At 42.2% G+C, this 27,281-nt stretch overlaps 1 protein-coding gene across 3 annotated transcripts in view; it reads right to left on the bottom strand.

The window, feature by feature from the left end:
• The window catches only part of PLEKHG1 (pleckstrin homology and RhoGEF domain containing G1), a 228,083-nt gene that overhangs the window by 30,222 nt on the left and 170,580 nt on the right, over nucleotides 1-27,281 (bottom strand). For all 3 annotated transcript variants that reach the window (XM_067701771.1, XM_067701772.1, XM_067701773.1), the window contains 4 exons: nucleotides 16,624-16,693; nucleotides 8,289-8,335; nucleotides 4,031-4,181; nucleotides 711-842 (listed from right to left, as the gene is read on the bottom strand). In XM_067701771.1, coding sequence (XP_067557872.1) covers nucleotides 711-842; nucleotides 4,031-4,181; nucleotides 8,289-8,335; nucleotides 16,624-16,693 — 400 coding nt within the window. The remainder of the gene's footprint in view (nucleotides 1-710; nucleotides 843-4,030; nucleotides 4,182-8,288; nucleotides 8,336-16,623; nucleotides 16,694-27,281) is intronic.

Consider the following 27,281-nt stretch of genomic DNA (forward strand, 5'->3'; position numbering starts at 1 on the left):
TTGCATGAACTAGTGAGAGAGGAACAGAGGCTTAAAATCCCTTTAAACAGTTTGGAGGGCTTCCCTGGTGGCGCAGTTGTTAAGAATCCGCCTGCCAATGCAGGGGACATGGGTTTGAGCCCTGGTCCAGGAGGATCCCACGTGCTGCAGAGCAACTAAGCCCGTGTGCCTCAACTACTGAGCCTGCGCTCTAGAGCCCGTGAGCCACAACTACTGAAGCCCGCGTGCCTAGAGCGCGTGCTCCGCAACAAGAGAAGCCACCACAATGAGAAGCCTGCGCACCGCAAGGAAGAGTAGCCCCTGCTCTCTGCAACTAGAGAAAGCCCGCGCACAGCAACAAAGACCCAACACAGCCCAAAATAAATAAATTTATATATATATAAAAAAAAAGCAGTTTGGAGAGAGTTGCTTTCAACAAGAATTGCTTATTGGTAATTAATATAAAATAAGGCCTTGGGAGACTCAAATTTTTAATTTGGGTCGCGGAAGGGGCTATGAGCAAACTATTAGTTTGAACGTTACAATGTACCTTTCTCTTTAATAGCCAGTAAATAATGATCAGTATTATCGATGTCCTGATCTTTTCTCAAGGAGATCTATGATGAAGGCCATGAATGACGTGCAACACTGAACAGCCTTAATATCTGATTTGGGAAATGATAAGTCATAGGGCCGCAGCCCCACCAGGTACTGCCACCCTGAGGCCTCACCTGTAACCGGACGGCGTGTTCATGCTTCCGCTTCATGTCGTTGATGTGCCAGGCTACTCGCTGCATCGTGTCTATAGCATCAAGCACCACATCGTAGCCTTCTGTGTCCTTGTCAAGGTGATTTTCTATTTCCTTTAAAAAAAACCCAAAACACCCAACCCTAGTTATTTTCAAAATTTTTTTCTTATATACTCAATGAAACAAAAGGCACTTCTGTGATTAGTTTCTCATTTTATTTTTGCTTATTTACACACTATCATCTTTCCTTAAGATTCTGAGATAACTACCAGAAATACCTACAACAAAATGGTAAAATACGAATAAGAATGGAGCTAGGAAAAATAGAAGTCGATGAGAATTGCATAAGGAGGAATTTGACAAGGAGGATGAAACAAAACAAGTATACAGGCCATTAAGTCTCACAGAGATATTAGAGTGATTATAATAGATAAGAGAGTTGATATTATAGTTGGAGATTTCTGAACTTCCTGTTGGCCAGTGTAGTTCTCAGTAATATGGTTCTCACTCTTACTACATAGGAAACATTTTTTTTTTTTTTCTCCCAGAGGAAGCAAAACTAACACACAGGGCTTAATATGTAATGGCCTCAAAACAAAGCAAAACAAAAACCAATGAATATTATATTAAAAAAATACCTATACAGCAAGACATTTTCATGTAGTCAAGGCTTGAAAGCCTTTAAAGCCTTTCACTAGTTCATGAAATTCACTAAAGATAATCCTTCAGAGTGCTGAGAGATATCTCATGGTTCAAGTATTCACTCTCTGATGGTCAGAAGGATGTAACACCAGCACTTTTCTGAGCCCTGGAGTTCCATAATCCCAGGGAGGTGAGAAGGGGACACGATTATAATCTAATTCTTCTAAGTACATAAGACACATGTCCCTAGACTCCTGTGAGTTTAAGGATAGGGACTGTTGCATAGTTCCTTTAGTCCTTTATGTTCTCAACAGTGCCCACCAGAGATCTGGGTGGTAAATAAATGCTTATTTAATTGAAGCTGTATCGTCTTCAAAGAGCAACAATAAGTTTTAAGTATCTAAATTCCAATGTAAGTATCTAAAAGAGTAAGAAGATATTAGTCAATTAGACTGTTCCTATGACACTTATCATGCAGAGATGTTAAGCTCAAGGGTGGAGGTTGAATCTAATGGTATAAATTATGAAGATTAGTTCCCTTGTTTTTTAGTCACACTTTGTTTACTTTTACTGAATCCTCAAATTTTCCATCCAGCTAGAAACTGGAAAGGAATTTACATTTTATTTCTGCACTCAGACTCAGCTGTTAGAAAGGTCCTATGAAACTGTATCACTAAACTAACAACTCCCAGGTAAGTTTAAGATCAAGAGAAAACTTAAAAAAATAATTACGTCTTCTTTTAGTCTGAGAGGCAATCCTGTTCATCAATAGACAGACTCAGAAGTACAGAGTGTATTTCTGTGGGGATTTTCACAGGTGGCTACACAACTTTGAAGTGATGTGCATGATATAGAAGGAACACTCTAAACCAATTATAAAAGCAAAAATACTCCAGGCAATTAGTTTTAAATTAATCTAACCACTGTTCTTCCCTTTTATCTTCACTATCAGCTGTTATGAGCTGAATGTTTGTGCCCTCCACAAATTCATATGTTGAAATCCTAACCTCTAAGGTGCTGGTATTAGGAGGTAGGGCCTTTGGAGCTGGTTAGGCCATGAGGGTGGAGCCCTCGTGAATGGTGTTAGTGCCCTCATAAAAGAGAGCCCAGAGCACAGTCTTGCCTCTTTCCACCATGCGAGGAAATGAGGAGAAGAAGGCAGTGTGCAACCCAGAACTCAACCATGCTGGCCCCCGATCTTGGACTTCAGCCTCCAGAACTGTGAGAAATAAATGTTTGTTGTCTAAGCCACCCAGTCTATGGTATTTTGTTATAGCAGCGTGAACTAAGACACCAGCTTTTAATTTAGAGGGTAAGGGCTGTTCTTCCTAGCAGTTAACTTTTTGTAAGAATCTTGACTTGTTATATCTGACATGCTTATATAACGGAGGTCCGAGACTTTTCTTTTGATTGACTTACTGTCTAGAAAGCCATAAACAGAGATTACTGGGACATACTAGTTTTAAATGCCATATTAGCAGAGTCCAGGAAAGATCTATCCTGGGAGAGCTATTCTTTTTTAAAGAATTATTTGGACATTGATTTAGTAAATTAATCCCACTAAATTTAAAGGTCATTAAAACCAATCGAACAGTTAAAGTAATATCCCTGATGTGGCTTCACAGGATGCAAGATTCTCCCAAGATGAGCCAGGCAGGCAAAAAGACAAAGCTGAGAAATTTCTGGTAAAGTTGGACCATAAAGAGTTCTTAAACTTTTAAATGTGTATGAACTGAGCAATCTTGGAATGCCTATCCAAGTTAGAAACCTGGAATCATTTAAAAAGTGATACAAGTAAATTGCAGGCATGTTGATACACATAGGAGCTCTGGATTTAAATCTTTTTTAAAAAAGATTTTTAATGCAGTATTAAAAATAATAAAATAAAAATAATAGCTCATTTTTATTGACTGCCTGCGAGGCACCACGAACGTGGGAAATGTACAGGATTTGAACCCGGGCAGTCTTGCCCCAGAGCCCTGCTCCCAACCTCTCTGCTATCCTGTCTTTCTCAAGTTGCAAAGGCAATCAATCCTACTTATAGAATGAAATTACTTTCAAGAACACTATTTCCCGTTTTTATCAGCTTCCTTAGAAGATAAGAAATGAGAATGTATGAGAGCCATGTCTACTTTTGTTTCTAAGGTCTCCTTGAATTTTGTACAAATAATGGGAAATGATATAAAGAAAACAGACCCTGAAGTGATGGGAGGCCCAGCTCGAAGATCATTCATCACGCTGCTCATCTGTCTTCTCCCCTTTCAGCCCCTTCTCGTTGCCCCTACACAAGCCAATCTATGACAAACAGCTCTCCCTCCCAACTGCCTACTGAATCCGGGCTCATGGAAATAAAATAAAACCTAACAAAAAGATCTGTTGTTCATGAATGATAGCTCCCTGCCTGAAACTGTCACTCCTAAGCCCTATCACCATCAGAGCCAAAATGAATCTTTTGACTTGGCTGTTGTCAATGAGGTTGCAGGCCTAGAATATAAATATCTCTAATTCCTCAAAGCAGATTAGTCAGTTGTAAAGTATGAGTGTGGAAAATGTTTCCATATGTCCACAGCTTTTTCTGATTTTTTTTTCTCCTAAACTTAACATATACACACAAAATCCCCATCCCCTAGAAAGTCCTTCAAGCGCAGGCAGAAACTTACATGCAAAAGGAGATGATACTTGAGAATCCGCTGAACTGGTTTCAAGAGATAGGACCCCAGAGGCAGTGAGTGTTTCAAAGTTTCCTGACGTTCCCTGAAGAATTTGGCCAGCATCTTGTTCCTCATGCACTCTGTTAGCACAGCCACGGATCTGCAAGAAGAAGAAATATTTATTTTTTATTTTTTTATTTTTTATTTTTTTTGCGGTACGTGGGCCTCTCACTGCTGTGGCCTCTCCCGTTGCGGAGCACAGGCTCCGGACGCGCAGGCTCAGCGGCCATGGCTCACGGGCCCAGCCGCTCAGCGGCATGTGGGATCTTCCCGGACCGGGGCACGAACCCATGTCCCCTGCATCGGCAGGCGGACTCCCAACCACTGCGCCACCAGGGAAGCCCAAGAAGAAATATTTTAAAATCTAAATTGTAACGCTTGACACGAGCATTCAAGTTTTAAACGCTGGAGTGTGCTGATACCTTAAAACAGGTAAGAGCTAGAGAAGCTAGAATGCTTCTGGGCAGGTTAAGAAAAGGTGTCCCTCTGGGTGGGTGAATTAGAAAAAGACACTATAAGAAGGTAGTAAAACATGGACACATGGCATCTAAGCAGGAAGCTCCTTCCTCCAGGGAGATGCTGCCCCTGCCAGGACACAGGGCTTTGCAAAGGGGATTTAAATTGGACGTTAGCCCCTAATTATGTCCCATCTTGGCATCTTTGTGCAGTGCTCAAATACACATCTGTATTCAGTTTTCAAGTTAGATTGCAAAGAGTGGGCACCTTTGTACTAAACAAAAGGAGTGCCTTCTTCCCAGTAGATCCAGCCCCGTGCCGGACGTCTGCCACCCCCTCTGCCGGTTGCCTTTAAATAAATGCACAAAGTGCATGACATTATGTGCAGGTCTTTGGAGACCCCATCCCCCGAGGAACTTTCCTTTGAGAATCTCTGAATAGATCCTTCTTTCCACCGCCAAGTGACTCGCCTCATTCTAAATTCAGCTCTTGAAACAGTTGGATAACCTTGGTCCTTAAGGAGCGTGCCTTACAGAGCGTATTAGAAAAGTAGGTCAGAATTCTTCCTCCACCTCAGCTCCCCAATAAGTACGGCCCCCAAACATCCTAGACGGATCGTTGAAACAATGCTCATATCTTATACATAAAGCAAGCTGGTGGGCTTGTATAGTTGCACATACACACGTAAATTAAAATCTTATGGTCTCATGACTTAGAAGGAAGCAGGTGGAAGTAATTTCAGCCCCTTTCTCCCCAACTCAGTAATATGTTTTCAGAATTAATTTAGAAAAACAGAGCCAAACAACAAAATAAAACTCCTTGGAAGGAAGTGACATGGATGGAAGTCTCCTAATTAAGCGATCAGAATCCCTTTCGTGCCTGATTGCTTGGAGAAATATCTGTTCAAATGGTTTTATTTTTCCCTTAAGATTTCAAAACTATTCTTCATCATGTAACCTAGGGACTTTTCTAAGGTTCTTTAGAGTCAGAATCAGCTGCCCACTGGCCTTCTAACCATCTGAAGTTTTGAGTTCTTGCCCAAGGGTAAGACACCTGCAAGAAATCCTGAGCGCACTGAACTCCGGATTCAGGCCACGGGGAGACATCCGAGAACAATGACCTGAGCGGGTCTGTGCTCCTCCCTGGGGACAAGAGGGAGGGCTTGTGCCTCTTCCCAGCAAAGTCACTGGGGCATGACTGGTATGAAGAAAGACATCTGTCAAGGTGTGCAGGCGACATTCAATATCACCAGCCTGGATCCGAAGTGGAAAGACGCGTTGTCAGATGGGCTGAAACACCTGGCGCTCATGGGCTTGTGAAGACGGGGGAGGGAAATCTCGGGCCTCAGAGAGCAAATTGATGGGAGGCAAGGGGACAGGAAGAAATCTTTTTCTATGGATATGAAAACCACACAACTGGGCAAGAACCGGATGTGCCCGCTTCACTGAGAGGGCCTGGGGAGCAGTTCCCTGCTAACACGTTTCTTTCCTTCTTCAAAGTCAGACCCAAGGTAAAAAACACTTCCTCCTGGAAACTGTCCTGATTTCTCCTCGCTGGGACTTACTCCTCCTTTATCTCATGCATCTTTAGCTTCTATTACATATGACTGAGTTGGTACTACATTGACTTGTATTCATTGATTTGATCTTTCCTAACGGCTGTTCCACTATTGCATTTGGTTCAGTTCCGACTCTCAAAACAATATAAACTGCTAGAAGGCGAGGGATATTCGTTCCTATTTCCTGCCAGTGTACACCAAGCTTGGACTTGTGCCCTACGAAGGACAGGCTCTCAGAAATGTCCTGCACAAATGACTGTGCCTATCCCCTGACCCTGAAGCAGTGTAGTTTATAAAAGCTGCCTTCGTTCTGTGCCCTCTGTTCTTATTACTGTCAGAAAATTCTTCTTAACATAAACTTCCAAAATTGCACATTCAGAAGATATTTCTTCAAATGACATGTTTATAATGAAATTTACACAGACATAATCCTCCAAATAAGCCCCTCTAGCATCTTAGATCCTGATAATTGGGTCCAGAATTTTGTTGATTCTTCAGAGTTGGAATGTTTTTTCCTTTCCCACAGGAGGAAGTGTTGTGGAGAAGTTGAGGGCTGATTCTTTGATTTCTCTGCATTAGGGTGTGGTGCAACGCTGGCTTTTAGCATAAGGACCATAGCTTTAGTTGGGGCATCCTACAATTTCCTGATATCTTCAGGAGAGAGGTGGAAACAACATTGCTTAAGTGAAACTGTGTAAACTGTGGGTAGGTCTACAGATAAGGATATGAATAAATGTACTAATCTGCATGTGGGGTGTTGTTTTGTTTTGTTTTTAGGGAAACCTGAGAAAAGCATGCTTGACCCCCAACCAAATAAATCACCATAGCATGATATCCTGACCAATATTTAGAGGAGGAGATGAAAATCCTCCAATGGAAAGTATTTTGCCATCAGTAAGCCTGAGCCTCTGCCTTCATGTCTTTTAATCCACACTGGCTTTCCAGGGCCGCCCCGGAGCAGGAATGACCCGCTTGTTCTTCCTGAACACAGTGACACAAGGGGCTCAGTCTACTGGCTTCTCTTCTAGGTGGACCCCACCACCCACTTTATCCTTAGGGACATGCCTCTACCAAGACTGGCTACAGATAAAATCCCCCGAGCTCTCTTCCCGGTCCATCCCTAACATAACAACTCAAGTCCTGCTAGTCACGTGGGCAAACAGACAGTAGAAAGGTATGGGGTGAGGGGAATCACAAAGCTTCAGAAAATTTACAGGGATGTAGTAGCATGAGGTTTGAGGCTGGACCAACTTTGGTTCAAATCCCAGCCAGATTTGGTCACTTATCAGCTATGTGACCCTTGTAAAATCAATAAACCTGTTGGAGGCTCAATGATTTCATCCACGCAGTGGGGATGGGGCAGGGATGATGAGGAGGTAGCACTTGCTGAGGACCTATCAGGGGCCAGGCACTGTGCTGTCAGTGTGTTCTCTGCTTTTCTTTAATCCCTCAATATCTCTAGATTCCTGGGAAAACTAAATTCAACCACATTTTGTATTTACAGGATTGAGCGTAGTACCTAGAAATCAGTAAGTGCTCAATAAATGTCTTTTGCAGAAAAAAGACTTTCCTACAGTGTGAGCTGTGGTCTTAGGCCTGACTCCCTTACTGCAATGGTCACTATATTGGCCAGAGGCTGCTCCCTAAACGGTCCTCTTGCCGACACCCCCAGTGTGAGCAAAACTGAAGCAATGATCTGGGTGGGATGATGAGTCCTCTTTTCTCACATAAGCTTATCATGTTTTTTCCTTTCTCTGAACTCCATAAAACTTGTGCAGTTCCTAAAATTTATATGGCAAAAATAAAACATATTTTATCCCCAGCTAGATTATATAAACTCGCTAGCAGTGCACCCCATATTCTTTAAAACATGGCACATATACAAAAGGGTTAATAGATAAGACTTCTAGCCAAACACAATTGGTTTACTCAGTTTTCCACTGAGGGAAACCTAACAATCTTTTTGGTCTCCTTTAAGGTCTTTCACAATTTTTCCCTGTGCTGGCTCTGCTAGGGAGTCCCTAAGCCTGAATGCATCAGTATCTGGGTACCCTGTGGTCCGTTCTCAGCATGTTTGCAGTTTCCCCACAGTACTCAGCGCAGTGCCAGGCACATAACGCCTACCGACCACTTACACTGCACAGACTGACTTAAAACAATATGAAGATACTCCTGCACATTCACAAGGCGTACCTCGGATAGTTAGTGCAATACTGGGTGTAAATGTGGAACTCTTCACTCTGCAAGGAAACAAAAGAAATTTTATGGGCAAAAAAAGCAGAGACAACAACAATCGATTACAAAGAAAAGATATATCATTCATACCTTTAAATTTGTTCCTGTAACCACACTGGCCTGTCTCCTGAGCCCCTGTGGCAATCATCCACGCCTTTTTTTTTTTTGCGGTACGCGGGCCTCTCACTGCTGTGGCCTCTCCCGTTGCGGAGCACAGGCTCCGGATGCGCAGGCTCAGTGGCCATGGCTCACGGGCCCAGCCGCTCCACGGCATGTGGGATCTTCCCGGACCGGGGCATGAACCTGCGTCCCCTGCATCGGCAGGCGGACTCTCAACCACTGCGCCACCAGGGAAGCCCTCATCCGTGCCTTTTTATCTACCTTGGGTTATACCTAGAATCCATGTGCACTTGAACTCATCTGAGTTCATTAAACACTTACTGAGCATCCGCTGTTTAGCTGAATCTGAGGGCAAATAGGAAGAGGAAGACAGTAGGGTTTCTGCTCCCAGATGCTCATGGTCCTCTGGGGGATTTGCAGTGTGAGAGAGAAATATAGGTAGAAAATTTAAATATCACGTGGTCAGAACATGTTGGAGGCATGTGCAGGGCACAAGAGAGCCGCTGCACACTTTCAAGCCCTGTGTGTGCAGTTCTCTCTGCCCACTGTCTTTCCCACATTTTTCATCGGGTAGCTACCAGGCGCCACTTGACATTGAACTGAGGCTTTATTTCCTCTAAGGGGACTTTCTGAGTCCTTGGGCCGAGCCCACTGCTCCTACTTGGGACCTCACAACACCCAGTACCAGCCCATCTTGCAGCGTTTGCCGAACGATAATGACATTTTCTGCATGTCTGTCTGTCTCCCACTCTACGCTGTGTTCCTGCAACAGGGGGCCCTACTGTGTTCATCTGGCACATAATGTCTGTTGAACTACTGAATCCCCATCTCTCCTATGAAGGTGAAATTTTTTTCAGAGCAGGATACAAGTCTACTCACCTGTATGCGTCCAGCGTGGCAGCAATGCCTCAAATGCTTAAATATTTGGCTAACGAATGGGGGCTTCTTGCCTTTTGCTATGATCATATTCCAGGTTTCCTCATCAACAAATTCTAGACATAATATCATTTCACTTATACAAAAAAAAAAAAAAAAGGTCATGAAGAACCTAGGGGCAGGACAGGAATAAAGATGCAGACATAGAGAATGGACTTGAGGACACGGGGAGGGGAAAGGGTAAGCTGGGACGAAGTGAGAGAGTGGCATGGACATATATACACTACCAAACGTAAAATAGATAGCTAGCGGGAAGCAGCTTCACGGCACAGGGAGATCAGCTCGGTGCTTTGTGACCACCTAGAGGGGTGGGATAGGGAGGGTGGGAGGGAGACACAACAGGGAGGGGATATGGGGATATATGTATACATATAGCTGATTCACTTCGTTATACAGCAGAAACTAACACACCATTGTAAAGCAATTATACTCCAATAAAGATGTTTAGGAAAAAAAAGTATATATCTTTAATAGGAGGGCTTTTAAAAAGAAGCATCACTGCAATGCTATTATCATATTTACATAATTCCACGGGAAGGACTGAGAGGTTGGGATTAGCAGATGCAAACTATTACATATAGGATAGATAAAGAAAAAGGTCCTGCTGTATCGCACAGGGAACTAAATATTCAATATCTTGTGTTAAACCATAATGGAAAAGAATATGAAAAGAACAGATATATGTATAACTGAGTCACTTTGCTGTACAGCAGAAATTAAACACAACATTACAAATCAACTATACTTCAATAAAATGTAAAATAAATAAATAACTCCATACTCTCATGAGGGTTTGTCATCAGTATTCCTATTTTCTTTTTTTAAATTATAGTTTGCTGTTTGCTTTGGAATCCAAATAACACCCACACACAGCAACTTGATATTGTTGATATCTCTTAAGTTCCTTCTAATCTATAAATTCCCCCTCTTATTTTCCCCTTGCAATTAAGTTGAAGAAAAACCAGATGGTTTGCCCTGCAGAGTCTCCCACAGTCTCAGTTTGCTGATCACATCCCTATGGCTTCCTTTACGGTGTCCCCTGTCCTCCTCTTTGTGGTTTAGGAGAGGTTTGATCAGACTTAGGTTTCATAATTTGGCCCGAGTACATCATAGGTTAGACTACACTTAAATCGGGAGGCATATGATGTCTGGTTCTCTCTTTCTGTGATGTTAATAACCATTGGTGGGCTTCCCTGATGGTGCAGTGGTTAAGAGTCTGCCTGCCAATGCAGGGGACACGGGTTCGAGCCCTTGTCCGGGAGGATCCCACACGCTGCAGAGCAGCTAAGCCCGGGCGCCACAACTACTGAGCCTGCGCTTTAGAGCCCGCGAGCCACAACTACTGAGCCCACGCACCTAGAGCCCATACTCTGCAATGAGAAGCCACCACAATGAGAAGCCCGCGTGCCACAACGAAGAGTAGCCCCCGCTCGCCGCAACTAGAGAAAGCCTGCATGCAGCAACGAAGACCCAATGCAGCCAAAAATAAATAAATAAAATAAATTTATTTTAAAAAATAACCATTGGTAATTATTGCTTAGATCTGTTAATTCATGAGGGGTTACAACATGGTGATATTTCTAGTCTACTATTCTGTCTTCATTTATTAGCCAAAATCTTTCCAAAAAAGGAACTGCCTTAGACTGGTTACCCTGCAGTTTGTGGTTTGTATGGGAAAGGCAGGATAAATGCTTGATTCTTTTCCTTGATTTTCAAAATAATGCCTCGGTTCTCTAACATCCTGCAAAGGGCTTGGGTTTTTTTTTTTTTTTATATCACTGTGATTTCATGAATATAAACATATTTCATGATTTTCAGTTGTTTTCAGTTAGTTATCTTTACTGATGCTCAAATGATCCCATCTTTGCCCAGTAGGAGCCTCTTCTTGAGTATTCGTGACCTACAGCCTCCAGCTGCTTCCTTGTTTTCTGATGTGACAAGATGTTCCAGACTATCTTGTATATTTACTTCCCTACACTCATTCTTCGCAGAGCCCTGATTCCTTTAGGTAGGAAGTAGTATGTGGAAACCACAATCTGAGTTTTAGGGATGCTCTTGCTACTAGGTTAATTAGTATTCCTAGGCCTTTTCAGTGGACAAAGCTAGGAATATGGTGTTTTTGTAAAGCTAAAATTCATACTTAGTTCATACTAATTCTTGTAATTCAGATTCAGGACTACAGTGTTTTTAATTAGCCTCATTCTTACTCTGTATTTTCTTTCTCTTGCCAATTCCAGTTCTCAGTGACACAAATGTAAATATTCATTTGCTTTATCCCACAATATACACAATAATTCCAGAATAACAATACCAACACCATTATATATGATATCATTACTGAAAACAGTTAGGGATGCATTTGTTGTATTTTGTCCATAGCATATTTTTCAATTGATTGGAATTTCCTCTGTGTGGTCATGCCACAAACTGGATATGCAATTAGACTCATTGTTTCATTTTGCTTTCAATTAAAAAAAATTTTTTTTAATTTATTTTTAATTTAATTTTTTTAACATCTTTATTGGAGTATAATTGCTTTACAATGGTGTGTTAGTTTCTGCTTTATAACAAAGTGAGTCAGTTATACATATACATATGTTCCCATATCTCTTCCCTCTTGCGACTCCCTCCCTCCCTCCCTATCCCACCCCTCTAGGTGGTCACAAAATACCCAGCTGATCTCCCTGTGCTTTGAAGACTGTTTTAAACTTTAACTTTGGTTTATAACTATGTAAAATAGATATATGGTTTCAAAGTCAACTCTCCAAGGAAATGTACATTTAAAGATGTCTGGCTTCTAATCTTTCCCATTCTAGACTATTCCCTCCCTTCCCCATCAGGAACCAATTTTTAATCTTACAGTTTATCCTTAAAAAATTTTTTTAAACATACACATTTACATATAGGTATAACCTCCCCTATTTCTGAATAAAGAAAAACAAGCTATGCCCGTGATTCTCAAACTTGAGTATTAGAATTACCTCGAGGGCTTATTAAAACACAGATTACTGGGTTGCACGCCTAGAGTTTCTGCTTTAGTAGGTTTGGGTGGGGCCCGAGAATCTGCTTTCTAACAAGCTCCTGTATGATGCTGCTGCTGCTGGCCCAGAGACCACACTCTGAGAACAGCAGTGCTATACTCCCCACCCCATCCCCTTTCTAGTAGTATACAGAGATATTCTTGACTTGCTTTTACTGCTTTGTACTATTCTATTACGTGGATATACCATAGTTTATTCAACCAGTTTTTTGTTTTGTGGACATTTGGGTTCCTTCCATATATTACATAGTTCTATACATATATTTATATATGCATATGTACCTATACTTATATAAAATATTTATTTCTATATACCGTATAGATTTATAAATTGTAACAATCAGTACTACAAAGCATAGCATCACCTTTGTTGAGTTTCTGTCACTATATCTTTGGAATAGATTTCTGGAAGTAGGATTGCTAGAATAAAGGGTGAATTCACATGTAATTTGGCTAGATATAGCCAAATTCTCCTCCGCAGGGTCTATTTTGTTTTCCCACAATTACAGGAGTGTCTGTTTCCCCACGGCCTTGCCAACCTAGTAGGCTGCCAACATTTTAAGCATAGTATTTTTAAAAAAATCTAAATTAATTGCCAAATTCAAAAAGTTAGAAGATAAAAATATCTTGATTTCTGGCTTCTCTTGAAAAAGTATTAGACCCACTGGCCCTGGGCCTACAGTTTCAGGTAACATTTCTGTCCCTGAGACAGGAGTACCTCGATGGTTCTGGCCTCCACCTGGGCCCATTCATGCACCGTGTTCACCTGTTCAGCTCCTGAAGGCACTGGAGTGTCCCGCCCGGCTCCAGCGATAAGAAGGGCAAAGTGATCTGCCCAAGGTCTTCTAGGAAATGAACACCAAGCTAGAGCCTTTCCCTGGGTTTGCTCACAGGCTTTCAGCTTCTTGCTCCTTTCCTGCCTCCTGCTGCCCTCAGCCTGGGATTGAACAATTATCAGGCTGATTTCCTCAAATTTAAGGACTTTTAGGATCATATGGAACACCAAACTTAAACACCATGGCCTCAATGAAAACATATTTAAATTACATCATCTATGTGACCTACACACACCTACCCTGATAAAGCCTCAAGGCTTCTGCACAGCTGAATTTCTGTGCGTTTTGTGACATCATGGCTCTATTCCTACCTTAGACAGTTTTGATTTAAATCACTGACATGTTCTTAATACAGAAGCAAATGCATATTGGATCTTAGATTTATAAGCTCTGTGGACAATTCAAATAATGGCTTTACACAAAAGTCAATAACTCCTAGTTAGTTAATTCCCTAAACACCTATTTCTTAGGATATATGCACACAAGTCCTTTTCAGAAGTATTTAGGGAGAAAGAAGGCAATGACACACAAGAAATGATACAAAAATAGATATTTTCTTCTGGTTATTCAACTCTTTCAAGTTGCAATTAGAGATGATGTCAAAATGAGACATTTAATTATGAAAGAACCAAAACACGATAGTCACGGCTGGCCAATCGAACACACAGGGGATCTGAATGTTTATTGAATGAATAACCAGAGTATAGAAAACACACACACACACTCACTCATTGATTCCTGGGTACTATTCACAGGACACCATGAGAAAGGCTGACTATGTACATAGCATAGGGGTAAGGTGACACTGACTTGAACGCACTCCAATCACACCAATATCTGATACCAGCACTTTCTTGAGGATCATTTCAGCAAGTGGTGGTGGTGCCTGGCACTGAAGAGAGAAAGGCTCCAGTGGGGAGGGGGCCGCGCATCAGGGGAGAGGAAGAGGATAAGGGGAGGCTGGGTCTCTGAAGACGAACTTCGTCTCCCTCCTAAATTCCTCCCAGGGTCAGCCTGGCTGACAGTCATGATAAGGGATGGAAATGAGGGTGGAGGTGAAGGCAGGAGACCAAGGAAACCTGTTCCAGGTGTTTCCAGAGTCCTAAGAGCGGAGAAACACTGAGCTGGGAGAGAGCTCCATCTGCCTGGTAAGGACTTTTCCCATCCCTCGCGAGAATGGCTTCAACAACAACAGCTCCTGTTGCTCTTCTATGGGCAGCAGCAGGTAAGAAGTCCTGTATTCTCCTCCTGCTGTCGCCTCTCCATACCACAAAAGCAAGGTCAGAGATGACTCTCTGTGGAAGCCCCAGTGACTCAGATAAAAGCAGATGGCAGCCGCCAGCTTTACCTCTTTCATTAACGGCCTCTCAATTAAAGCGATTTTCCATTCCTCCCCAGAGGGGAGCAGCTGGCTGTGTGTCAGAAGTGTAACATCTTCCAAATTTCAGGGTGCTGAGTAAGAAGCAGGCTGTGCCAGGCCCCACACTCCCTCGCGATTCCCGGCTCGCACACCAGAGCGTGGAGCGCTATAATCAGTCTTCTAATTAAACTTGGCAATATCACAATGAGAAATCAGATTTGGGAGCTGGCAACCTGGCACATCAACAAACTTTTATGTGAATAATTAGGCCAGAGCTAAGCGTACGCCGGACCAGCTTTAATCAACGTGTGATTACAGTTACCAGTAAAAGCCCCAATGTTTCCAAAAGCTTCTATGTTGTTTATGTGCCATGGTGATTGTAACACAGCTTCTTTGATATACTCAGCGTATCTTTTTTTTTTTTTTTTTTTTAGCGGTACGCGGGCCTCTCACTGTTGCGGCCTCTCTCGCTGCGGAGCACAGGCTCCGGACGCGCAAGCTCAGCGGCCATGGCTCACGGGCCCAGCCGCTCCGCGGCAGGTGGGATCTTCCCAGACCGGGGCACGAACCCGCGTCCGCTGCATCGGCAGGCGGACTCTCAACCACTACGCCACCAGGGAAGCCCCTCAGCGTATCTTTTTACCCATTTCTTCCTCTTTCGTTTTCCTTCTCTCTTCCAAATTCCCACCCTGCAGGAGAATTCACTCTAACACAGGCCGCTTGTGAAAAGAATTGTGTAAGCGTGTCGGCACAAACACTCGCACCCACAAAGTCAGGAGTGTTTTATACACAAGCCCATCCACTGCCTTTAAGGAACCACACTTGAGTAGAACCTAGAGTGTTATGTTTGGATTCAAAACCATTGGAGCATCAGAAATGACCCTGTGGAACCACCTCAGAGCCCAGTCAGGCTGGGAGGACATCTCCAAGTTCACACTGGACTCCAGGATTCTAAATGAGGTGCTAACTCTGGGCTACCCCAAAGCACAGTCATGAACTTTGCTTCAACCTTTGTACATTTGAAACCACAACTGCAAAAATCCCATGAAGTTCTACTGCAAAAACAATTTCTGCTAGAGGTTTTCTAAACAAAAGCTGTTGAATTTTTAAGAGGAACGTAAGATTCTATATACAGTAGGTAGTATGTCGGGAAAGTAATGTCGTCAAGCAGGGGTCCCCAATCCCTGGGCTGCCGGGCAGTACCAGTCCGCGGCCTGTTAGGAACCCGGCCGCACAGCAGGAGGCGAGCGGCGGGAGAGCGAGTGAAGCTTCAGCTGCCACTGCCCATCGCTCCCCATTGCTCGCATCACCGCCTGAGACATCCCCCCTCCAAACGCCGCAGAAAAACTGTCTTCCATGAAACGGGTTCCTGGTGCCAAAAAGGTTGGGGACCGCTATTGTAAAGGATTCCCTTGTAAGTTTCAGAATTCTCTCTCTTATCTGGGTACAGAATATAAACTGTCGTTTAAGATTTAAAATTCAAATCCTTTCCTTGTGTTTTTCTAAACCATCAGTGCAACTTAAGAAAAATGTAGGAAAATTAGAGTGCATTTTTAAGATGCAGGAGACTAATTCTGCTCTCTTTATCCCCCTAATGACTAGGCTACTGCCATAAATATATAAACACTATTTCTATTCTAACAGATTTTTGTAACTGGTCTAGTGGTATTGTGTATGTACTTATTTTTCTAACATTTCTCTAATCTGGACTCTCCCCTTCCCAAGCTTAAAGTTTTTCCTAGGAAAGATATGTAACATCATTTAGCTACTATACAAGTTCTAGGACAACTACTAAGTTATTAGCATTTCCTAACTTACTGGGAACTGTATTTTGTATTTTTTTTTCCCTAGCTAGTGGGGAGAAAAAAACCCCTCAGAGTGAGAGAGATTAGTGGTGAACCTCAGCCAATCTGGAACACAATGGTCATTTTAACCTTAAAATGAAAACAATGTGTGCTCTGTCTCTGTCTTGGTTGGCTCAGAGAGATGAACCCTGCTTACCTTGGACACAAAGCATTCTGCTATGGCCACAGGATCATTTTCACAGTTTTCCAAGTCTTGCAGAAGTTCACTAATAAAAAAATAAAAGCCAGAATGTATTAGGTTGTGGTCTGAGAGTTGAGGACATTTAAAATAACTTAGAAGTTTAAACATTTATATGGCATTTACAAGGAATCATATTTAATTGGATAACTGAGGACCTCTTGTCATTATATCCAAGGCTTAGATAAGGGACTTGCCCAAGGTCGTGGTGGAACAGGGGTGTAAACACAGGTTTGACCTGTAACTCTCCCACCCAGAGATAAGCCCTACCTAACGGTTTCAGTCTTCTAGAAGTTTGTCAACATCTGTATGCATGCTCACACATACTCACTCATTCATCCAATAGCTTTCCAGGTACCAGATACTGTGCAAAGCACTAAGAACAAACACACCAGTGAGCCAAGTGAGATATGGTTCCTGGTCTCTTGGAGCTTGGAATCCACTGCAAGAGTCAGACCTTCAGTGAAAAATCACACTGACAAATATAACACTATACGTGGAGATACTGCTCTAAAGGAAAGATATGCCAGGGGAGGAAACCTCTTTCTTCAGATGAAAATCTATATTATTTTTAATGATTCATTATTTTAAGTAACTAACTGCATAATATTTCACCGTGTGAACGTAGCATCGTTAATTTAACTGATCTCCCATGGCTGGATACAATTCTAGAAATGGGATTGCTGGGTCATCGGGCGTTCTCAGTTTAAATGTTAACAGGTTTCCAAATTGCACTCCATATAACTTGGATTGATATGTAGTTTGATATGTTAAGTGTTTATTTTAATTAGCTGTGTATTACATATTTAATAAGAGGTTAAACAGTTCTACAGGAATTATGATAAAAATAGTTCTACACTTTCTTGCTTTTTGTTTCCCATTCTCGACTGCCACTCCCCAGAAACACTTTCAACTCCTGGCTGTTTCTGTTGTATGTACCCCTGTTTCCAAACACGCTGGTAATGCATTTTCATTCTTTTTGTTTTAGATATTTACTCCGTAATTTTCCCAGCTTCCTTTCCTCCCATCTTCTCAACAAGCTCTGTTATGAAATTTAATTAGATTAAAAGTCAGAGTTTACACTTTTTTAATATTTATTTTATTTATTTGGTTGCACTGGGTCTTGGTTGCAGCAGGCATGCTCCTTAGTTGAGGCCAGTGGGCTCCTTGGTTGTGGCATGTGAACTCCTGGTTGCGGCATGCATGGGGGATCTAGTTCCCTGACCAGGGATCGAACGTGGGCCCCCTGCATTGGGAGCGCGGAGTCTTAACCACTGTGCAACCAGGGAAGTCCCCAGAGTTTACACTTTAAAGATTATGTAAATATTATTCTCAGCTCAGCCTTGGAGCGTACCATAACTACATTTCCTTTCTTGTACAACCATGTTGTACACACAAATATGTCACCGGAAAAGGGAGGAGTATTTTAATAGCCTTTTAGGTGAGTGTGTATATCTTTCTTTGATAAGACACTGCAACTCAACAAATGGTAGTTTCTTAGAGGTTTATTGGAGTCTGAAACCATTATATACTATATCCTGTGACATTAAAGTCCATTGATGCATCTATCTTGTCCTCTGAAAGGAACTTTACCAGTGCATGATTTCAGAATAGTCCCGATTTCAAACATTCTTTCCTAATATTCCTATAAAAACATACCATCTGTAAGATTATTTTTGTTTTGTTTAAATATAGTTCTGATATTGGTATCAATATCTTTTATAGAAAGATGGGTGTGATTAAATTAAAGACAGTTGAAATCTAATCATTAGAATCTAAATACTGGATGAAGAGAAAAGATCAAAGAAAAAGAAGAGCCAAGGAAGCAACATATCTGGGCCAGTGTTTTCTGTCACTGGAGGATGGGGTGCCCTGGATATAGGTTTTGTATCCAGGTCTTTCAATATAAATCCTCTTTCTGAGCACAGAAGAATTTTGAGCAGAATCCGTCATGTTACTTCTCAAGGCTTAATAGAAATACTCCTTGACAATATTTAACTCCCTGTGTTCTCTATGTTACACTCAGCAAGCTACCCTTTCAGCTTTAATTTCATCTCCAGATTGAATCTCCTGGTAGGAGGGAGTGTCTCAGGGGACCCACCCAGGCTCTAGTACGGCTCACCTATAAGTGAACGGCCTTCATTGCTCAACAACCCGAGCTGGGAGGAAGCCCAGATGCCTTCCAGTCCTACCCCTTAATTTTAAGGTGAGAAAACCATGACTCATAAAAGGGAGGTGGCTTACCTTAGGTCATACAGCTACTAATTAATGGCATAGCTGGGGTTAGTATCAGGGCTTTTGAATCCCAGTCCCACACTCTATGACAAACACATCTATTGAAAGATTTGTTTCCTGATTGACTCAAGAAAGCTGAGGGCTAGACTCTGCCTCACAGTGTCTTCAACCTCGTACCGCCTACCTGGAAGGCCTTGTGTGAATCATCTGGTCCGCTTTCCTTTACAACCCTTTTCTAAAATAATAGAAACAGCGAGGAGGAAGTAGTTGGATTTCTTTCAAGCTCTGTCATCAGAGCAATCATCCTGATACAGTTGGCCAACCACCCTGTTTGTTCTCCATTCAACATAGTAATTACTGAAAGCCTTGTGTGTCAGGCACTGCTATAGGCACTGAGGTGATGGGGTAAAGAACATGGACAAAGGCTCTGTCCTGTGGTGCTTATGTTCTGATCAGGAGCGATAAGTGTTAATAACTGAAGAAATAAACAACACAATAGCAAACAAAAGACAACAAATGTTGGCAAGGATGTGAGGAATTGGAACTCTTGTACACTGTTGATAGGAATGCAAAATGGTGCAGCCACTATGGAAAGCAGTATGGAGGTTCTCCAAAAAATTAAAAGTAGAACTACCATATGATCCAGCAATCCAACTTTGGGGTATTTATCTATAAAAATTGAAATCAGAGGACTTCCGGGAAGATGGCGGAAGAGTAAGACGCGGAGATCACGTTCCTCCCCACAGATACACCAGAAATACATCTACGCATGGAACAACTCCTACAGAGCATCTACTGAACGCTGGCAGAAGACCTCGGACCTCCCAAAAGGCAAGAAACCCCCCACGTACCTGGGTAGGGCAAAAGAAAAAACTAAACAGAGACAAAAGGATAGGGACGGGTCCTGCACCGGCGGGAGAGCGCTGTGAAGGAGGAAAAGTGTCCACACACTGGGAAGCCCCTTCGCGGGTGGAGGCTTCGGGAGGCGGAGTGGGGGAGCTTGGGAGCCGCGGAGGAGAGCACAGCAACAGGGGTGCGGAGAACAAAGCGGACAGATTCCAGCGCAGAGGATCGGGCCGACCGGCACTCACCAGCCGAGAGGCTTGTCTGCTCGCCCGCCGGGGCGGGCGGGACTGGGAGCTGAGGCTCCGGCTTTTGTCGGAGCGCCGGGAGAGGACTGAGGTTGGCGGCGTGAACACAGCCTGCAGGGCGTTAGTGCACCGCGGCTGGCCGGGAGAGAGTCCGGGGAGAAGTCTGGAACTGCCGAAGAGGCAAGAGACTTTTACGTCCCTCTTTGTTTCCTGGTGCACGAGGAGAGGGGATTAAGAACGCTGCTTGGGAGAGCTCCAGGGACGGGCGCGAGCCGCGGCTGGAGGTGCGGAGCCCAGAGACGGACATGGGACGCTAGGGCCGCTGCTGCCGCCGCCGGGAGGCCTGTGTGCGAACACAGGTCACTAGCCACGCGCCCTTCCGGGGAGCCTGTGCAGCCCGCCACTGCCAGGGTCCCGGGATCCAGGGACAACTCCCCCGGGAGAACGCACAGGCGCGCCTCAGGCTGCAACGTCTCGCCGGCCTCTGCCGCCGCAGGCCCGCCCCACACTCCGTGCCCCTCCCTACCCCCGGGCCTGAGTGAGCCAGAGCCTCCGAATCAGCGGCTCCTTTAACCCCGTCCTGTCTGAGCAAAGAACAGACGCCCTCCGGCGACCTACACGCACAGGCGGGGCTAAATCCAAAGCTGAGCCCCTGGGAGCTGTGAGAACAAAGAAGAGAAAGGGAAATCTCTCCCAGCAGCCTCAGAAGCAGCGGATTAAAGCTCCACAATCAACTTGATATACCCTGCATCTGTGGAATACCTGAATAGTCAACCAGTCATCCCAAATTAAGGAGCCCTGTGGATGAAAGGCTCTTGGGGCTGCAGCCAGGAGTCAGTGCTGTGCCTCTGAGGTGGGAGAGCCAACTTCAGGACACTGATCCACAAGAGACCTCCCAGCTGCACATAATATCAAACAGCAAAAATTTCCGAGAGATCTCCATCTCAACGCCAGCACCCAGCTTCACTCAACGACCAGCAAGCTACAGTGCTGGACATCCTATGCCAAACAACTAGCAAGACAGGAACACAACCCCACCCATTAGCAGAGAGGCGGCCCAAAATCATAATAAGTCTACAGACACCCCAAAACACACCACTAGACGTGGACCTGCCCACCAGAAAGACAAGATCTAGCCTCATCCACCAGAACACAGGCACTAGTACCCTCCACCAGGAAGCCTACACAACCCACTGAACCAACCTTAGCCACTGGGGACAGACACAAAAAACAACAGGAACTACGAACCTTCAGCCTGCAAAAAAGGAGACCCCAAACACAGTAAGATAAGCAAAATGAAAAGACAGAAAAACACACAGCAGATGAAGGAGCAAGATAAAAACCCATCAGACCTAACAAATGAAGAGGAAATAGGCAGTCTACCTGAAAAAGAATTCAAAATAATGATAGTAAGGTTGATCCGAAATCTTGGAGATAGAATGGACAATAGAATGGACAAAATGCAAGAATCAGTTAACAAGGACCTAGAAGAACTAAAGATGAAACAAGCAACGATGAACAACACAATAAATGAAATTAAAAGTACTCTAGATGGGATCAATAGCAGAATAACTGAGGCAGAAGAACGGATAAGTGACCTGGAAGATAAAATAGTGGAAATAACTACTGCAGAGCAGAATAAAGAAAAAAGAATGAAAAGAACTGAGGACAGTCTCAGAGACCTCTGGGACAACATTAAACGTACCAACATTCGAATTATAGGGGTTCCAGAAGAAGAAGAGAAAAAGAAAGGGACTGAGAAAATATTTGAAGAGATTATAGTTGAAAACTTCCCTAATATGGGAAAGGAAATAGTTAATCAAGTCCAGGAAGCACAGAGAGTCCCATACAGGATAAATCCAAGGAGAAATACGCCAAGACACATATTAATCAAACTGTCAAAAATTAAATACAAAGAAAACATATTAAAAGCAGCAAGGGAAAAACAACAAATAACACACAAGGGAATCCCCATAAGGTTAACAGCTGATCTTTCAGCAGAAACTCTGCAAGCCAGAAGGGAGTGGCAGGACATATTGAAAGTGTTGAAGGAGAAAAACCTGCAACCAAGATTACTCTACCCAGCAAGGATCTCATTCAGATTTGATGGAGAAATTAAAACCTTTAGAGACAAGCAAAAGCTGAGAGAGTTCAGCACCACCAAACCAGCTCTACAACAACTGCTAAAGGAACTTCTCTAGGCAAGAAACACAAAAGAAGGAAAAGACCTACAATAACAAACCCAAAACAATTAAGAAAATGGGAATGGGAACACACATATCGATAATTACCTTAAATGTAAATGGACTAAATGCTCCCACCAAAAGACACAGATTGGCTGAATGGATACAAAAACAAGACCCATATATTTGCTGTCTACAAGAGACCCGTATGCTAACACATATATATGGAATTTAAGAAAAAAAAAATGTCATGAAAAACCTAGGGGTGAAACAGGAATAAAGACACAGACATACTAGAGAATGGACTTGAGGCTATGGGGAGGGGGAAGGGTAAACGGTGACAAAGCAATAAAGAGGCATGGACATGTATACACTACCAAACGTAAGGTAGATCGCTAGTGGGAAGCAGCCGCATAGCACAGGGAGATCAGCTCGGTGCTGTGTGACCGCCTGGAGGGGTGGGATAGGGAGGGTGGGAGGGAGGGTGACGCAAGCGGGAAGAGATATGGGAACATATGTATATATATAACTGATTCATTTTGTTGTGAAGCTGAAACTAACATACCATTGTAAAGCAATTATGCTCCAATAAAGATGTTTAAAGAAAAAAAAAAAAATTGAAATCAAAATCTTGAAGAGCTATCAGCACTACCATGTTCATTGCAGAAGTATTCACAATAGCTAAAATGTGGATATAACCTAAATGTCCATGAATGGATAAAGATGAATAAATAAAGAAAATGTGGTATATATACATACATATATATATATATATATATACAATGAAATATTATTTAGCCTTAAAAAAGAAGAAATTCTGTGACAACATGGAAGAACCCTGACATTATGCTAAGTGAAATAATCCAGTCACAGAAGGACAAATGGTACATGATTCCACTTATGTGAGAAATCTAAAATAGTCACACTCATAGAATCAGACAGTAGAATGGTGGTTAGCAGGGGTTGGGGGTAAGAGTAAATGAAGGAGTTGCTAATTAACAGGCATAAAGTTTCAGCTAAACAGGTTGAACCTGCTGTACCACATTGTAGCTAAGTTAACAATAACGTGTTGAACACTTAAAAATTTGAGAGGGTAGATCTCATGTTAAGTGCTCTTATTATAATAACATAAAATTTTAAAAAAAGAAACTAAATGAGATTTCGTTCTTTTACCAATAGAAACTTACACACCATAGTACAATATTGCTTAATGAGAATGTTTATGTGAAAAAACAGTAAAGTATTGGTTTTACTGAAAAACAAGAGAAACCCAACAGAATAAGATATTGTACTGTGTTAGGAAGGAAATAAAGAGGACAATGTGGTAGAGAGCAACTGAGGCTGGGTGGTGGTGGAGGAGCATTGAGGCAGTCATGGAATATTCTCTGAGGAGGTGATATCTGAGTTTGGGGAAGGTTGGAAGAGAAAGTCATTTAAGAAATTGATAGTGAGTCTAAGGACAGAATGAACATGGTGTGTTCTTATGTGAGGTGTAGAAAGGAAGCCACTGGCTGGTGTTTGGTGAACAACGGGGAGTGTGGGAGATACGGAAGACGACTAAACATAAAATAATACATCATGTACTATGGGAACTCAGATGGGGCCATGAATGTGGGAGATCAGGGACTCCATAAAGACCAGAAACAGACTGTCATTCTAGAGTTACAGCCTAACGGGGCGGGGACTAGGCTTCTCATTGCATCAGTGTAACTAATGAACAACTTTACAAGTACAGTAGCAGGAAGGAGTGACTCACAGATTGTGTTTTGTACTCAAAGCTAAAATTAGAATCATTCTACCTTCAGGCCTGGGGTATTTTCCCTTTTCCCAGAGCAACTGTTCCAAATATCTCCTCCTTTTTGAGTAGGATTATGAAAAAGAAAATAAGATTTCTTACTTGAGTTCAAGTCCCTTGTCTGGATGGGCAGTTAGAGGAAACACAGTTCTCTTTTACAGAACATATTCCAGGTAAGCCTCTCTCTGACCACTGATGTGGACTTGAAGTCAGGAATTGTAATACGACCTTGAAGATTCTATTGCCTTACACTGAGCCAGATTCAGGAAAAGGGCCTCTCCCCTTCCAGTGTGCAACAGACTCTAAGCACCACTTCCTCTTCCCACCCACCCAACTAGGTCAGCTGGCATTTGAACTTGCTTGCATCCAGAGGCACACATGCATGAGGGAATAGAAAATGGGGTGAGGTTAATAGTACCAAATGCTCCATTAATTTCACTGATACATTAGCACTGGTCTTGAAAAGTCTACAAGAAGAAAGCCTGCAGGTAAAAATATATTTCTACCATTGTGCAGTAGTTGAAGACATTTTGGTGGTGTGAAAAGGCATTAAAAGAAATGATAACTGCCCCCACCTTTCCCTGCCTTATTGTTGTATGCGTCCCATGATTTGCTCTCTAAATTACATTTCAAAGGAGAAAAAAAGCATGGCCCAAATAATGTTTTTCTCTTAAGACATAAGTTACTTGCTCTGTGGCTTTTACTAGCCCCTCAGACAAAATTAATTGCTTGTTCCTCAGCGTTCTCAAAGCATTTTGTTCGTTCCCTGATTAGATGACTTGTTGCCTCTGCTACACAATGATGTCATTCATCTTTATACTACTAGACTTAGCCCAGTGTTTCAAACACAGTAGTGACTCAACATAGGTATACTGAATAAAGAGAAAGGGTTGAAGGAAAAAGGAAAATTTTACTCTCATCTTTTGAGGAAGGAAGAGAGCTTATGATTTTAACTTGCTAAAAAATAATTTAAAAATAGAAGTCCAGTATAGAGGAACAGTCTCTGCTTCCTCACTCTTCATCATTAAAGAAAGATTCAAATTACTGTTTAGATAACTCTTCTGTATTCCAAGAGAGGGATGCTGTGTAAAAACAATTGACATCTCTTCTTTCATATGCAGTTAAAAAAAAAAAAAACAAGTTTTGGGAGTTTAGGGGCAAGTTAAAATGGGGAAAGTGGTTTCTTGGACAAAGCTTGTTTCCTGACCGTTTGGGAATTTCTTCCAGACACCAAACCAGAGTCTTAAATTCCCAGGCTGTTAAAGGGATTATGAGAGAAAGATTTGGCTATAAAAAGGAAAGCAAAAATGAAATCTCAACTGTATTCCAAAACAGTTCACGTTGGAAGATTTTGTGAAATAACAATTTGAATCTAGTAATATGCCAAAACCGAACAAAGACAGTACAAAGGGGACTTCTCTGGTGGTGCAGTGGTTAAGAATCCGCCTGCCAATGCAGGGAACACGGGTTCAAGCCCTGGTCCGGGAAGATCCCACATGCCATGGAGCAACTAAGTCCATGTGCCACAACTACTGAGTCTGTGCTCTAGAGCCCACGAGCCACAACTACTGAGCCCGTATGCCACAGCTACTGAAGCCCGTATGCCTAGAGCCCATGCTCCGCAACAAGAGAAGCCACTGCAATGAGAAGCCTGTGCACTGCAACGAAGAGTAGCCCCCGCTCACCGCAATTAGAGGAAGCCTGCATGCAGCAACAAAGACCCAACGCAGCCAAAAATAAATAAATAAATAAATTTAATTAAAAAAACAGATAACATTAAAATAAGAAAAGAAAAGTATCTTAAAAAAAGACAGTACAAGGAAAGAAATTATACACTACTCTCATTTATGAACATACATTAAAAAGTTCTTTAAAAAATACAAATCAAACTCATTATGCATAAATACATGAAACATTATGGCCAGGTAGGGTTTATTCTAGTAGTGTATATATGATTCAAATCAGAAGGCCTATTAATATAATTTGCCACATTATGAATAGGAGAAAAATCATATGCTAATTTTCTTACAGGATGATTATGTATTCAATAAAATTCAATTTTCATTCACACTAAAATCTTAGCAAAATAGAAAGAAGTGTCTATCTAAGTCTTGGAACAAACATCATACTTAATGGTAAACAGTTAAAGCATTCCTGCTAATGTCAGAAAAAAGATAAGAATGCCAAAATCTAATCAACATTGTATGGAAAGACTTACCCAAAGCAGTAAGACAAGAAAAAAACATAAGGGGTAGAAGAACTGTAAAGGAAGACAAAAAATTCTCCTTATTTTCAGACACTACTGTCTACACAGAAAATCCAAAAGGATCTATAAACCATTATTAGAACTGATGGGACAGTTTAGAAAGTTAGTTGGATATAGTATCAACATATAAAAATTAAAAGCATTCCTACATGACAATAATGGCTAATTTAAAAATAGAAGAATTACTCTAGTCAAAAATAACATAAAAAAGAATAAATTTTTAAAAGTCACATGTATGAATGTGATGGAGAAACTATAAAACATTATTATAGGGCATTTTAGAAAAGCTTGATTGATGAGATATTTTTACAGATAGGATGACAATATTGTGAAGATGTCGATTCTGCCAAAATTAATCTAAAAATTAAATTGAATTCCAATAAAAGTCCCAACAGAGTTTTTCATGGAACTTGACAAACTAATGCAAAAAAAAAAAAAAAAAAAAAAAAATCAGGGCTTCCCTGGTGGCGCAGTGGTTGAGAGTCCGCCTGCCAATGCAGGGGACACGGGTTCGTGCCCTGGTCCGGGAAGATCCCACATGCCGCGGAGCGGCTGGGCCCGTGAGCCATGGCCACTGAGCCTGCGCGTCTAGAGCCTGTGCTCCGCAACAGGAGAGGCCACAATAGTGAGAGGCCCGCGTACTGCAAAAACAAAAAAACAAGAAAACAAAACAAAACAAATCACTTGGCAGTGCAAAGAGTTAAGAAATGCTAAGCCATTGTTGAAGAAGAGCAATGTGGATTTAATAATTAAGACAATGTGGTATGGAGTAAAGTTGGACAAAGAGACCAACAAAACAAAACACAGAGCTCAGAAACAGGACCATACATACACATAAACTTCACCTAGGAGGAATGTGGAACTACAAATCGGCATAGAAAGGATGTACTTTTCAGCCTACGGTGGTGGGACTGTCAGCTAGCCGTATGAAAATAAGGATTTGGATTTCCTACCACAAACCATACTTGCATCAATTTTAGTTAGATTAAGGACATAAGTGAAAAGCAAAATTTTAAGACTTTTAGGAAAAATACAGAGTATATTTA

The sequence above is a fragment of the Pseudorca crassidens genome, chromosome 13, assembly GCF_039906515.1.
Source record: "Pseudorca crassidens isolate mPseCra1 chromosome 13, mPseCra1.hap1, whole genome shotgun sequence".
NCBI classification, from domain to species: Eukaryota; Metazoa; Chordata; class Mammalia; order Artiodactyla; family Delphinidae; genus Pseudorca; species Pseudorca crassidens.